General features: G+C 42.8%; 2 protein-coding genes across 2 annotated transcripts in view; one reads left to right on the plus strand and one right to left on the minus strand.

The window, feature by feature from the left end:
- Positions 1 to 12400, minus strand: part of RPRD1B (regulation of nuclear pre-mRNA domain containing 1B) — a 50742-nt gene extending 38342 nt beyond the window's left edge. The window contains exons 1-2 of the mRNA XM_049650815.1: positions 11898 to 12400; positions 6739 to 6868 (exon numbers count right to left, since the gene is read on the minus strand). Of these exons, the coding sequence (XP_049506772.1) occupies positions 6739 to 6868; positions 11898 to 12048 (281 nt within the window). The 5' untranslated portion in view covers positions 12049 to 12400. The remainder of the gene's footprint in view (positions 1 to 6738; positions 6869 to 11897) is intronic.
- Positions 12401 to 12513: 113 nt separating this feature from the next.
- Positions 12514 to 14710, plus strand: part of TTI1 (TELO2 interacting protein 1) — a 44818-nt gene continuing 42621 nt past the window's right edge. The window contains exon 1 of the mRNA XM_049650812.1: positions 12514 to 12590. The gene's annotated coding sequence lies outside the window, so the exon portion shown is untranslated. The remainder of the gene's footprint in view (positions 12591 to 14710) is intronic.

Raw genomic sequence — 14710 nt, forward strand, 5'->3', positions numbered from 1 at the left:
TCTTAGAACACACTGAGAATATAGCCCTCTGTAATTTATGTCTGAAAGAAGCTGCACGGTTTTTTTTCTGATGTATTACACTCTTGAAACAGTATTTTCAAAGAGATAACTGTAACTCACACCCTGCCTGCGAGATGACTGTAACTAGCACTCCCCGTGCAACAGCTGCTTACCAGAAAATGTCAGACAGCAAGTGGAAGAGAATGGGAAGACTTTCTGAAAGGAAAACAAATTCCTCACCATCCACAGTGTTACTATGAATTGTTCTGGTTGGTAACGCTGTCTGGATGTCCGTGATCTTACCCTGAGTGACTTTCAACAAGAAGGGATAAGCTGACATCTTAGTTTCTAAGCCAGTGTCTTTAACATGAACTTCAAGAAGAAATCATACCGAATTCAACAGAGATGGGAACTTCATCCACCCTCAGCCCCGACAGCACTCTTCTAAAACTTACGTTAACAGTCAACATAACGTGAGGGCTCAGCTTGATCTGGTCAGAATGCATTATTTATGAAATATTAGTGGCAAATTTCACTGAATCAGGGCCAAAGTACTGTATCAGGGTTCTTACAAAATTGTTTTTGCTCAAACTTTTTTTTTTAGTCAGAGGTGAAGTGAAGGGGGAAAAAAAGGAAACAATTTTCAACGATAGTTTATAAAACTTAGAGATAAGACCTAATTAGCTGATATCTGTGACAAAAACACTTTTATTCCACCTTCAGCATACATCTGGAAACAAATGACTTCTCACTTCTTCCTCTGCTGTCCACCTGGTCCAAGCCACTATCATCGCTTGCCAGATGACTGGTCTCCCTGCTTCCACGCTTGTCCTCCTACAAGCTCACCTCAAGCTTTAAAACTTCTAGCTCTGGCCTCAGAGAAGATTACGTCAGTCTTTTGCTCAAAACTGCCAATGGTTTTTCCCTCAGAATAAAACCGCAAGTTCTTAAAAAGCCTACAAAGCCATTCTCAGCAGAGCTTATTATTTCTCTGACCTCACCTACTCTCTCTCCCTCCTTCGCTCGCCAACAGCTACCCTGGCATTCTTGTCGCCTCAGGGCTTTTGCACTTAAAGTTCACTTTGCCTGGAACCCCATTTCCCTACATGGTGGCATGGCTCAGGTATCCTTTCCTAATCTCCCTATTTAAAGTCATGCTCCCCGAGCACCTGGGTGGCTCAGTCGGTTAAGCGTCCAACTTGGGCTCAGGTCATGATCTTACAATTCGTGGGCTGGAGCCCAGGGTCAGGCTCTGTGCTGACAGCTCGGAGCCTGGAGGCTGCTTTGGATTCTGCGTCTCCCTCTCTCTCTCTGCCCCTCCCCCACTCATGCTCGGTTTCTCTCTCAAAAAATGAATAAACATAAAAAGTTAAAAATAATTATTCTCCCTACTCCATTAACCTAGCTTCTGATAAGCTATAGAGCTGACTTGTTTATATTCTGTCCATTTGGATGTAACTTCCACAGGGCCAAGCGATTTGTCTTCTCAGACCCCCACTGCTACCCACCCTAGAACAGGCACAATATCTGTCTAATTGTAATCTTTTTTTTTTTGAAAATTTTTAGATAGATTTCAGTAGGCCATACAAATAGTTACCTTTCAGCAGCCATTTTCCCACAACAAAGCCACCGGGTCAGACACCAGCTAAACAACTCCTCTGGGCCTTCAATGAGGTTTAGGAAACACTGTGCTTGGAATACAAAGAACAAGGCCCAGGGCCTGACCCATTGGCCCCTTCCCTTTCCAGACCCCAACGTGGGCTTCGCATTCTAGCAGCACTCAACCATACGTATCTTCTATTCAGAACTTGCTCCCTCTTGCCCACATGCCTTTGCTCATGCCATCTCCTCGAAAGCAGAACAAGGTGAAGAGGGAGAAGTTGTGGGTAACATATAAGATGACTTAAGTATATAAGGAGTACATGGAGCAGAAGAATCTGGAAGAAGAGAGTGGAATTAGATTACGAGGGCCCCGAATGTCATATTAAGTATGTGGCCTTTATCCTGAAGGCAATGAGAAATCACTGATGAGGTCAAATGTATGGTTTAGAAAATAAAATAACTAGTATAACCAAATCACAACTAATCGGAACTTAATTAACTGGCTGATAATTTTAACACACAATCTGTTCTCTGCAAATTCTCTGTTCACTTAAAAGAGAAACCTATCATGACAAATTCTTATCAAGGATTTAGTTAAGGAGCCAGGGGACCACAATGCAGACTAAATATTTGGGACTCCATTTAGACTAAGAATGACTCGCGGTCCAGCTTCGACCACGACACTATATGCAATGGAAACTGATACACAAACCTGTAATAACCAAGTCATTTTTAAAAGGCTTTTACCACTAAAGGCGAAAGCCAAAAGGGGGCTCTAGTTAAACTGGTGAATGTAATTAACCAGGATAGGCTAATTCCTGAAGCAATGTAGTAAATGAAGACTTTGCCCGCTAAGTTTCAAAGCTCCAGATACAACAGTCAAGAAATCTTTTTACTCATGAGGTTTTGCCGTAAGCAGCTCAAGTGAACTTGAAATCCCGTTAGCACTTGGAATGAGGTACAACTAAAGCAATAAAGTAGTTTTATATCAGACAGAACTATCTTTCCAGGTTGCACTAACTCCATCCTAAACTGAGAAATCTTTAAGTGAAAAAGACACCAAAAAGTCCTTGCCATTAATCAATGAATAAGTGGAAAATGATTACTAAATACATATGTAACTTATGTTAAACACAAATTAGTATGCATTTCAATTCCGATTATAAATCCAATCACTGCAAAACTGATCTGAAAAGTGCAAACTGTGTATTATACACAGAATTGTTGCTTGAAATGTCAGCTGAGGCCTTGCCAAGTCAGCTTGGGGCCTTTTCTTCTTCTGGCACTTCCTTGGTATACTCGCCATAATCTGTGTGTTCCCGTCTTGTGCCAGGCACAGTAGCACTGTAATAGGCCTACTAAAGGCAGGAATTCTTTCTAAATATCCTCAGCACTTCCAACAGAGCCTCATGTGAAACCGGAGCAGAAATGTTCCACTGCCAATAGCTCAGAAAAGAATTAGCATAGCAAGCCTGAGACCGTTACCCTTAGAAAAGGCCTGCTCACCAGGCTGGCCCTTGGCTGTCACCTGGAAACTTGGGTTTCTGAAGCGTTCTTGCAATTTCCTAACTGATAATCAGGGTAGTTTACTGTGCCTAAACTGTTTGTGCAAACAATGTAATTTATGCTGAAAACCTGCTTTCTTTCTGGGAGTCTGGAATTTTGGCAGAGAGTATCTGTGGCTAACGCCAATAAAAACCCTAGGCGCTGAGTCTCTAATGAGCTTCCCAGGTACACAACACTTGACACGTGTTGTGGCAATTCAAAGATGGAGGAATTCAGTATGTTTTGCGTGACCCCGCTGTGAGAGGACTCTTGGAAGCTTATACCTGGTTTCCCCTGGACTGTGTCCCGTGCACCTTTTCCTTTGCTGATTTTGCTTTGTATACTTGCAATGTAATAAATCACAGCTGTAAGCAAGACTATACGCGGAGTGCTACGAGTCCTCCTAGCAAGTCTCCAATCCCGGAGTATCCGTGGGGATCCATGACACAACAGTAAATAAATATGTATATGGTGATAACCTCAAATGTATGTCTCCAGAAGTTAATTTCCTCCTCAGCTTCAGACTATTTCATCCATCTGCCTATCTGGCATCACTCCTTGGAATATCTACTAGCCATCTCAAACTTAACATGGCCAAAACAAACCTTCTGACTTCCTCTACCATATCTTTGCCCCAAACTCCATCTCAGTAAACAGCACCATCAGCCATCTACTTAGCCATGTCAAAAACCTAGAAATAATCGGATTTCTCTTTTCCTTTACTACCAGCTCCCACAAATCGTGGGAGGTTTTACGGGGGGGGGGGGGGGGCAGTCAAATACATCCACAAAGTAAACACTGGATAAACTAGAAGCTATTACTATCTTCTCACTGCTTCTGAGTCCTGGCCATTGCCACCTCTAGCCTGTAGTAGAGCAATATCCTTCATCCTCACATCCCTGCCCCTCCCTTGGCCTTTATAACCCATTCTCCACACCAAACCAGAGAGACCTTTTAACGATGTGATGGAATACATCATTCTCCTGCTTGAGACTCCGTCACTGACATCCCGTCAGAACAAAATCCTCTCTCCCAAGGCTTACAAGACTTACGTGACGGGAACCTGCCTGCCCCTCTGATCTTATCTGGATGCCACTTTTCCCTTTCTCAACGCAGTTGCTCTAACCACACTGGCCTTCATCCTGATCCTCTTAACACGCCAAGATTACTCCTACCTTAGGTTCTTTTCAGCAGCTGTTTGCTCCTACTTCATGGATGATTACCTCAAATCCCATTTCCTTAGAAGAGCTCTTCCATGAACACACTAGAAGGGATGCCACTCCAGAATGTCATTCTATCTCATTATGTCCATATCATCACTCTCTGAAAGCATCTTGTTCATTTATTTGTCCTTGCCTGCCTTGTTCACTGCGGCTTCTCTAGTGTCTGCATCGGTACTTGGCACACAGAAGGCACTCCAATATACGTTGAATGAAAAACAGAGTGCACAGCTATCTCCAAACTGAGAAGACAATAAGAAGGCCTTGTGTGGAAAAAAGTTCAAAGTCTAGCTAATTAAACTACTATTCAAATTAAATCTAACCTAGGAGCTTGGTAGCTTCCTCTGACTTGAGAGGTTTGGTTTTGAGGGTTTTTTGGGGGGCAGGGGGTGCTGAGGGGGTGGAGTGAGGAAGTAGGAAATTACCATAAAGAGATTCTTTTAATCAATTTCGGTCGATATTAATGGGTCCCCTATCTTTGTTCATCAACTGGGCAACGAAAACCAGACCGAGTACTTCTTACTACAGGTAAGGCACGTCAGGATTGAAGTGGAGAAGCGGACTCGTCTGTTCCAAAAATGGTGGAAGGGGCTTGGAAACATGGGGACCCTGAACCTAATACCCAAGAAGGACACTATACTAGAAGAATGCAAAAAAAAAAAAAAAAAAGAAAAGAAAAAAAAGGAAAAAGGAAAGGGAAAAGAAAAAAAAAAAAAAAGGACCAGGTTTACTTTCCGCATAATGCCACAGAATCTGCCAAGACATTTTTAAATAGAAAGTGTTATGTTTACTATCCTTATAGGAAATTATTTTAGTCAATTTCCTATACCCTAATTAATTCATTCGACAAAGATTTACTGAATCCTCCCTGTACCAGGGCAGACCACAATGTTGCCCAGCTCCGGGACACCAATCCCATCAAGGCTACATAAATGGTATTCCCTAAAACTATGCAACCTGGCGGCTCTGTGCCAGACCGTTTACCAGGTGCCCAGGATACAGCAAATAAAAAACAAATGGTCCCTCTTGTCACATAGTTTCTGATTTAACATATACCCGCGAACGAACAAAGACTGGGGACCGGGCATCAGACTACGTACCTTCGAACAGACTGGTGTACTTCAGCCCCACAACAACTTCAGCGAGACAGGTCTGTTGGCCCTTTCTAATCAGTTAGGAAACTTGGGCTCCAAAAGCTAAGTAATACAGTAGAGCTACGGCCTAAGAAACTGAACTACATCCTCCTCAAAACAAGAAAATGCCTGGCTCCTATCTCAGATAGCTTTTCTGGCAGTCTTTTCTAAGTTTACTCTGTTACAAGGATTCAGGATTGTTTCAAGATTGTATCACATTCTGCTTCTTCAGTGCCCATGTTCATTAAAAGAGCCAGCCACGGAGCTGGCAAACAAAAATCTTTTTCCCACCTCTAGAAAACTAGATGTCATTTGCTTCTTTTGGATTTCTCATTTTATGCCTTCAAACCTGTCAAATCTTTCCTGAAATGCTGGAGCCATTTACACATTTAAGGCCTTTCGCTCACACTTTAGACCTACAACAATTTTGTTTAACCAGTCGGTCTCCTTTTTGGTCTTCCCAATTTCCTTTCGCAAAGATTTTTTTTTATACGTCTGCTAATATTCTAGTGAAAAACGGTTTTTCTTTGCTCCTCCTGGGCACCCAACTTGGGTCTACAGGAAGCAGTTTGTTTTTAAATAACTAAAAATGATTTATAAAAGTTCTAATCAAATGTATTTTCTGTGATATTAGCTACACGTGTGCTCTATGCTCTAGTCCTCTCGTTCACAAAACAAACAGAAGAGATTTAATATGATATAGCCAGAGCAAACATCTACTTTTCACACTAATAATTATCTCTATTGTTATAGTAATGACTACTATTTTTAGTAAACTAGACCTCTAGACATCTAGAAGAAGGAAAGAAGGGAGGAAAAATGAAGGCATAAGCAACTAATATCTTGCTATTAAGGTTGTGTTACTGGAAAGTTTCCACAAACTCTTTAGCTTTGTTTTCTGACCATAAACTAATGAGACAACTTAGTCAAACCAAGGAAAACACCATATTCAAGAAATGAGTTCAATAAATGAATATATTTTGGGTAAAAAACGTTCTACAAGTGCTAGACTCAATCTCTTCAATGCATCAAAATGTTTACATGTCTGAAATAGTTCTTAAGGGTGCAACAAAACATAAAATTATAATTTGGCCTCTGCAACACTGTAAAGCACATCCCTGTAAAATATGAAGTTGTCCATTTACAAAGGTTATCCCAGAAAAGGAAAGAACAATAAAGAGGAAAGGGTAATACATTTAAATACCAAACAAAACAAACAAAAAAACCAGACAACATACCTGGCAACATGAGAAAAAGCATCCACAAGGACAGATTCAAATTCTCTAGTGAATTCAGGTCCTTTCCTTTTACTGTTTTGGATGACATCATTCGCTAAGTACAAAAAAGTAAGCTTTCTATTTGATTTGGCTGGAAAAAAGGAAAAAAAAAAGATAACTTAACTTACACCAAGGAAATGCTCAATCCACAATTCTTCTGCCCTAAAATACTCCCAAAGAAACTAAGATAAGCATTACCTACCTGAGATCAGGGCTCCTTTATGTTTGAAAAAACAACTTAAGTAACTTTTTGACATCTCTAACAAAACAGGTTTGAGAATACAATTTTGAAACAAAACAAGAATGGGCCATTTTCATTTCTGTGATATTTTAACAGGAATAATTGACAGTAAAAATAAAGATAATCCAAAGAAAATTCCTACAGGAGAAGCAGTCAACATTCTCAAGAAGACATATTAAAATCAAGGTTTTCATTTATTTTACTGCAAAGATAAGCATTTCTAATTCACTATTAATTATCAAATCCTGCAGAATGAAAGACTGAGCTAGGTGAACTAGGTTTCAGTTTTAAAGCAGATTCTTGTAATTTATGTTCCTATGGTGAGAATTTCTCTTTGGACGTTCCAATAACAATAATCAGCCAATGATACCAACTTTATAATCCAGAAAAATCTCTAGATGCACCAATGGATATTTACCTCAAATACAAATATATTATTAATGCTACGTTATTACTGAAAACTTAAAGATGTCTGAATTCTGGATACGCAAAATTATGGCTCCCACAAAAACTGTAATTCTTCTCTCTTATACATATTAAATGTAGTATTTTCTATTACTCTATATGGTATCATATATTAAACCATAAAAACCTCATGCACTGTGTCTGAGTTACAGTTGCTTGGGGGAACATTACTGAATTTCCTGGCTTCTATGCACATAACTTCTCAACCGTAAAGTTACATCACTATCATTCTTGGTCCCAGTTTTCTTTTAAAGGAAATAAATAAGAACACAATCAGACAGTCCAAAACACTACGTTTTCTCCCATGCTAAAATACCTGAAAAACTCAAACAAGCCTTATAGAACCTTCACACACCTAAATAGCTGGTCCTTACTCTACTTGCTCTCAGAAACCACCTGTTTCTTTTGAAATGCACACAGCATGCATAAATTCTGACACAGCAGGCATAAGATGTGACATTTTAAAATATAGCTACAGAAGAATAAACCAAGTTAAAAACAATCTTTAAAGTATGTATTCATAAAATTAAATATGGATATCCTGAGTTACATTAACCTTCTGGTACTAACCTAGTTTAACATGGCTAACTGATGATAATATGTAAACCTGGAAGTATCTTTAACTATTCTAATTATTACTCAAAAGCAGATGGAAAAGTGTCAACAGTTACAATATTCTACTCTCGCTACAAAGGTATCGTTATGGCAAAGGCTGTTCTTTTTTTTTTTAAAAGCAAACCTCGTTCTGGGATGTTGCAACAAGTAAAACCACCAAGTCTAATAATGCCACGAGTTAACAGATTCAACTTCAACAAAGCAAACTGGACTATGTGAAGCTTTACAAATGCCATGTATTTTATGTTTAAAAACTCAGAATCCATTGTATAAAATGTCAGTTTGGACAATTAAGACGTGATACATTTTTCAGTACTACAAACATGATAGCCAAGAGGCCAGAGAGCCGAAGTTTTTCACTATTTACATTGCCAATGAATTTTCATCATCCTCAAACTTTGCAATGAGGATTTATTTAGCATGAAACTTTATCCCTCCACATCCAGCTTCTTGAAGCCAACATAAGTACCACGTGTGTAAAGGTGCTATGACAAAGCCCAGAGCACCTGAACACACACACCCTCCACTCTAGTCCCAGGTGACAGACAACTCACTTGTTCAGATGTCTTTCCAATATGACAAAATAGATCCTTTCACGGCCTAACTATGCCCATTCCAAATGAGCAGAACAGTTATTAAGCAAAATTTATATGGTTAACTGATGGAAAAAATGTCACGTTTAGCTGGTTTTGACATCTAAAACAGTTAGGAAAAAAAGGCCTGTTTTTCTGCACTCAAGGCAACATACAAAAACATTACTAAAAAAATATTCGTCCGAGAGCATTTTACATATAACTTCTCCATAAAGGGAAGTTCTACCTAGAATGGAGCCCAAAGGGATAAATAAGAATTATTTCTATTATTTTATCAAAATTCCTATTATCTTATCAAATTCTTATTATTTTATCAAGAATAAAAGTAGTATTTAAGCAAAACACAAAGTAATTTCTTTAAATCCTGTAATACTTTGAAGGTGACTCACAGATAGTCTGTGAATACCTTAGGGAAAATGACCTGACCATCGATTGAACTGTCCACTTCTAAAGACTCAGGGTGGGCCAGAATCTAAGAGGCTAGACGTTTTCAACATAAGGGCACAAAATCTTTTTCCACTTCAGTGTGGGGGCATGCTCAATTCATGATCCTGATGCTTGGAGGAGCATCCCCTACCTTGGCACTATCCAATATGGCAGCCACTAGCCACAGATAGCTCCTGAATACTTCAATTGTAACTAGCACAATTATTTAAAACGGTAGCTCCTGGGGCACCTGGGTGGCTCAGTCGGTTAAGCGTCCGACTTCAGCTGAGGTCATGATCTCATGGTTCACGGGTTCAAGTCCCCTGCTGGGCTCTGTGCTGACACCTCAGAGCCTGGAGCCTGCTTCAGATTCGGCGTCTCCCTCTCTCTCTGCCCCTCCTCCACTCACGCTCACTCGCTCTCTCTCCCAAAAAAATGAATAAACGTTTAAAAAAAATTTTCTTAATTAAAAAAAACCACAAAAAAACGCCAGTTCCTTAGTCACACATTTCAAGTGTTCAACAGCTACATGTGGCAAGCGACCACCTTGTTGGACAGCACGGATATAAAACATCCCACAGAAAGTCGTATGAGGTAGTGCTGTTTGGATCCTTTACTCAACCATGAAAATGATGTCAGAGACCACAACTGAACTCCTAACCTATTTTTAAACTGTAACAGGCACTATGGTAAATCCTACTAGCGTTGCAAAGAAACAAGAAGGCCTAGTTTCTCCCTCAAAACACAAATCTAGTGAAAAAGCCAGAACTAGTAAGAATGAAATAAATGCTAAATTAACGTGGCAGGGGGTGGGATACAGTGACTAATTCTAATAAACAAAAGTGCTATGGGTTTGGTTGGAGTCAGATGATCACCTTCACTTATTAATGGGCACCAAGGCAGCGGGTATTTGAAAGCACGAATTTTGGCATCAGAGGGCTCTAGGCTTATGCCCCAGCTATAATCTCTCAGTATCTTTACCTTCTCATCTGTAAAATGGGAGATAATAATGCTAGCCTCCTTAAAACAGTAGGCTCCATGAGATTAGGATCATATAAAATTAGGGTGAAAGGAGCTTCATAAATGAATGCACTCTGTTACTTTCCATAAGTCAAATAGGATGAGGTGGGGAATCAAGAAGGCTTCACAAAAGTGACATCTGAGATGGACTTCGACCTCTCTGAGGTCCCTGTAGAGGTGATTCACATCTCGGATGTTGGAAATAGTATCTGAATGGCACAGTGGGGTACAAGAAGGAGGATCTGGGGGGCTCCAGGTTCTAGCCCCCAAATGCCCAGAGGGGACCCCATCTCAGTACAGCACGTGATATCTGGAGGGAGGGGAGTCTCTGCTACAGGGCTAGAACTGGGTCTCCGGAAAGAATTCTGGAATTTGGTGCCTGACAGCCTGATGTAGTCTAAGCCTCCCCAGTTCTGAGGCCTTGAAAATACTTAACCACGTAGGTGGGATCTCCACCTCACAGACAGGAGAAGCACATGTAAAGCTACTTCCTATACTATGGAGGGCCTACGACGCAGAGGCTGTCCACAATTGCTCTAAGGTTCATTGCCTCAGCTTTCTGCTATGGAATCGTCAGGGTAACAGCTGTAAAGGTGCCTATCCTTCCCCATCGAGCTGTACGCACTTGAAGGCAAAGACCCTGCCTCACGCGGAGTAATTAGCAGTCCCATTTCACCATTGCTTATGAAACGCCTACACTGTGCCTGACACCAAGCCGGATGGTCATCCGCACTATCCTGTTTACTGTTTACTCCTTGCCACAGCCAGTTGTTTGAGCCTCAGTTTTTCCTCTCTGCAAAGTTCCCACTCCAGAGAACTCTGAGAATTTAAAAAATGGCAATGTATGTGAAGGTACCAGTACTGCACCTGGCACATAATTAAAGGCACAGCAAATATCAGTCTTCATCATACCCACTTTATAGGTAAGGAAACTGAGGGTCAGAGAAGCTAAGCTACCGGGGTCAGTGAATGGCAAAATCAGGCTTAAATTCCAGGCAGTCGGCCTTTGGAGCCAACGTGTTATCAAGCACCCGGCTCAGTGCCTGGCACATAACAGGCTGGGCTCAATGAATGAATGTCAGATCCTGAGCAGGGTCCAGAATCAATGAAAGATGCATGAGAAGAGAGGCCTGAGAGAGAAGGTCTAGGTAGTGTGGCCTCTTAACCGCTCTACAATGGGGGTAACTGTACCCACATCACAGAGCGGGTCTGAGTGCGAGGATGTACGTAAAGTTCTCAGCATAGTGACTGGCACAGAATAAAGGCTCTGTAAGTGGCAGCTATCTTTGTCCTCGTTTTACAGATGAGGCAACAGAAGCACAGGGAGATGAAGACACTAGCCCAATATCATTCAACCAATAAGGGGCTAAGCCAGGACTTGATCTAGGCAGTCTTACTCCAGAATCCTCTGGCTCCTACTCCAAATGCCCAGCAAAGCGCCTGGCACACAACAGCCTTGGGCCAGTACCTTCTACAAGGGTGTCGAGATAATAATAGTCACAAGTGGCAGGAGGAGCCGAAGGGGAAACGGGCCGGATGAACTGGGAGTCTGGGAACCTCAGACAAGTACCTTAAACCTTCCCGGGCCTCAGTTTCCTTCTCCGAGAAATGGGAATAACACTGTCTCCAACCTCAGAAGTGCAATCAGAGGCCGGGGCTTGGAAAGCAAGCCTCCACTAAGAAGCCAGAGGGGCCTCGGCAGTGAGCGGAGGAGAGGACAATCCAGGGGAGTCCCAAGGGGCTACAGAGGGGGTGTTTACCTTTGCGGAGCTCGCGGTGCCACACGGAGACGATGGGTCCCGCATGCTTGCGGTGGTGTATGAGCCACAGGGACAGGGTTTGCACGCTCTGTTGAGAGTTGCTCAGCTCCGAGAGCTTCTTCTCCAACGCCGACTCGGAGAAGGAGGACATGGTGGCGGCAGAGAGGCCCTGCAGGGAGCGGCCTGGGCCGCCCAGTGCGGCGGGAAGAGCAACGGCGCGAGGCCGGGGTCTCACCTGACGGCTTGAGGGGCTCTTTACTGACTGACAGACGGCCGGAGGGGTAAGGAGGGGGGAGGGGATGGGTCTCCGCAGTAACAGCCACCCGCGCCGCCGCCACAAGATGGCCACCGACCTCTCACCCCGCCGTGAGAGCAGGGTCAAAGGGCAAGGGCCGGAGTAGCTGCGCACCGAGAGGTGTCAGGGCTACAGAAAAACGCCCTTTCAGTGGCGGCGGCCTCTCTGAAGTTCGCTTAGGGCACTTCGAAAGGAACAGACGAGGAGAGAGGCGCAGTTCTACAGCCTCCGGAAGGCGCTTTGACCGCTCGCAGCCGCACGCAGGCGCAGTGAATCTCACCGGAACCCTTTCTCCCGCTCCCGCAGAACCTTTCTGGCGCTGTACGGCGCGCTAGTTAGAACGTCACTTCCGGCGGGGCCGAGGAGGCGGGAGAGTGAGGGAAAGGCTGGAAGACGAGGTAAGGGAAGAGTGGCGGGAGCTAGAGGGAACTCAGCAACCGGGAGCCCTCGGAGGGGGATCCCGAGGGAGCACTCCTGCTGAGTGAGCAGGACCGGGTACGGGAGCGGGGGGGGGGGGCGGCTTTCTCCCTAACCTGGCGGGCCCCAGGCCGCGCTCTTCTCCGTATACGTTCCGCTGTCTGGCTGTCCCCCCCCCCCCCCAATCTTCCTTTTGGTTCTGCCAAGCCACCCACGTGCACTTTTCACGGCTTGGCTCTTGCTGTTCTTTCTTCAAGGGTGACGCCCCTTTTCTCACCTGGGGTGCTCCCACTCAGCCTCCAGGACTACCCTTTAATGTCCAGTTCTGACGTTCAGTCTGTGACAGCACCACCATAAAACACCGTCGTGCCCTTAATTTGTTGACTTCGTTCGGGAAATTACATGCTGCCCTGGCCCTGTGGGGGGGTCCTTTCGATTGTTTCTCAAATTTAAGTAATATGTTAACTTTTTTGAGGGTGGGGGCAGGGAAGTCAGTGGTTTCATTGACCTCCTTTAGAGCACTATTTGAGTCTCTGACCCCTTTACCTATTTTTTAAAAGTTTTAAAGTCCAGTTATCAAATCCGTGAAGAAATTTGTCTTTTTCACTGCTATGGGGGTGGTGGTAGGGAGTCAGGTTATTGTAGACATAACCGAGTTTCACATTTTACTGATTAGTGTGGAATTAACCAGAAATGGGCAAACTCCAGTTAAGAAACATTCTTCTAGTTGGTGACTGTTTTTGCTGTCACTGCACCGTATTGTAGTTCTTTGTTCAGATGCTTTGACTCTCTTCTAGACTAGAATCATCATAATTGTAGCCAACGTAGTGAGCAGTTGCTAGGGGCTAGACACTTCACACGGTAACTCATTTGATCCTCATGGCAAAGCTATAAGGTAGTTATTATGTTATTCTCATTTGGCAGATGAGGAAACAGACAGACGTTAGGTGGCCTACCCAAGATTACATAACTAAGATTGGAGGGAAAGGACTGCTTCTTAACCAATTTTCTCATCCCACCACTTTATTTAAAGCTGATTGAGGAAATTAATATAAAAAAGGTGAATAGCCTAAAATCATACAGTTAATATCTAGTCATAATTGTAACCAAGGGCCTTTGAGTCCAAATGTAGACCATGTTTCTATATTGAATAGCACTGTCATATACTGAACGCTTTTATACCAAGTCACTTTGTATTAAGCACATTACATACTTGGTTTTATTTAATTCTTAACAACAGTTCTGTGGGATGAGGATTATTACCACTATTTCAAAGATGAGAAAACATGAAACAGGGGTGAGTAATCTGTCCAATATCACTTGGACATGGAAAATGACAGAGCTAGGAGTCAAATCGAGGTTATCTGATGTCCAATCCCAAAGTCTTCACTCCTGAGCCAGTGATTCATTCTTCCAACAAATATCTTTCAACAAATAATTGTTGAGCACCTATGTCTGAAGCACTATTTTAAGCAAACAGGATCTGTGTCCCAGGAAGCTTACCTTCTACAAGGGAAGATAGATTGAAAAAACATGCGAGTATAAAATAAGTCAGAAAGCGATATCTACCTTGAATGAAAATCAAGGAGGGCGAGGAATGGATTTGTGGGAGGATAGGAGTCTGTTTTATATGTGGGTCAGAGAAGTCCTCCCTGATAGGATGACATTTGATCAGAGCCCTGAAAGAAATGAGAGAACAAGCCATATACTGTATGTGGAATGTTGTTCCACGCAGAGGGAAAACCAAGTACAATTGTTAGACCGCTGTTGGCATTTTTGAGGAACAGCAAGGAGGATGGTAAGGCCGGAGTGATAATGAACCAGAAGGCTAGAAATGAGCTCAAAAAAGCAGCCATAGACCACATGACATGGACCACATCACGTGGGAACTTGTAAGCAATAGTAAGGAATTTGGATAATACTGTGGATTACATCAGAGTTCACTGAACACTTTTGAACAAAAGAAGAACGTTGTGGCTGTTGAGTAGAAAATAGCAAGGGTGCACGGGCCGAAGCGGGAAGACCAATTCAGCAGCTGTTGTGATAACCTAGGTGAAAGGTGAAGACCAGGTGGTGAGAGAGGGTCAGATTCTGGAGATAG

Source organism: Panthera uncia (genome assembly GCF_023721935.1).
Source record: "Panthera uncia isolate 11264 chromosome A3 unlocalized genomic scaffold, Puncia_PCG_1.0 HiC_scaffold_11, whole genome shotgun sequence".
NCBI lineage: Eukaryota > Metazoa > Chordata > Mammalia > Carnivora > Felidae > Panthera > Panthera uncia.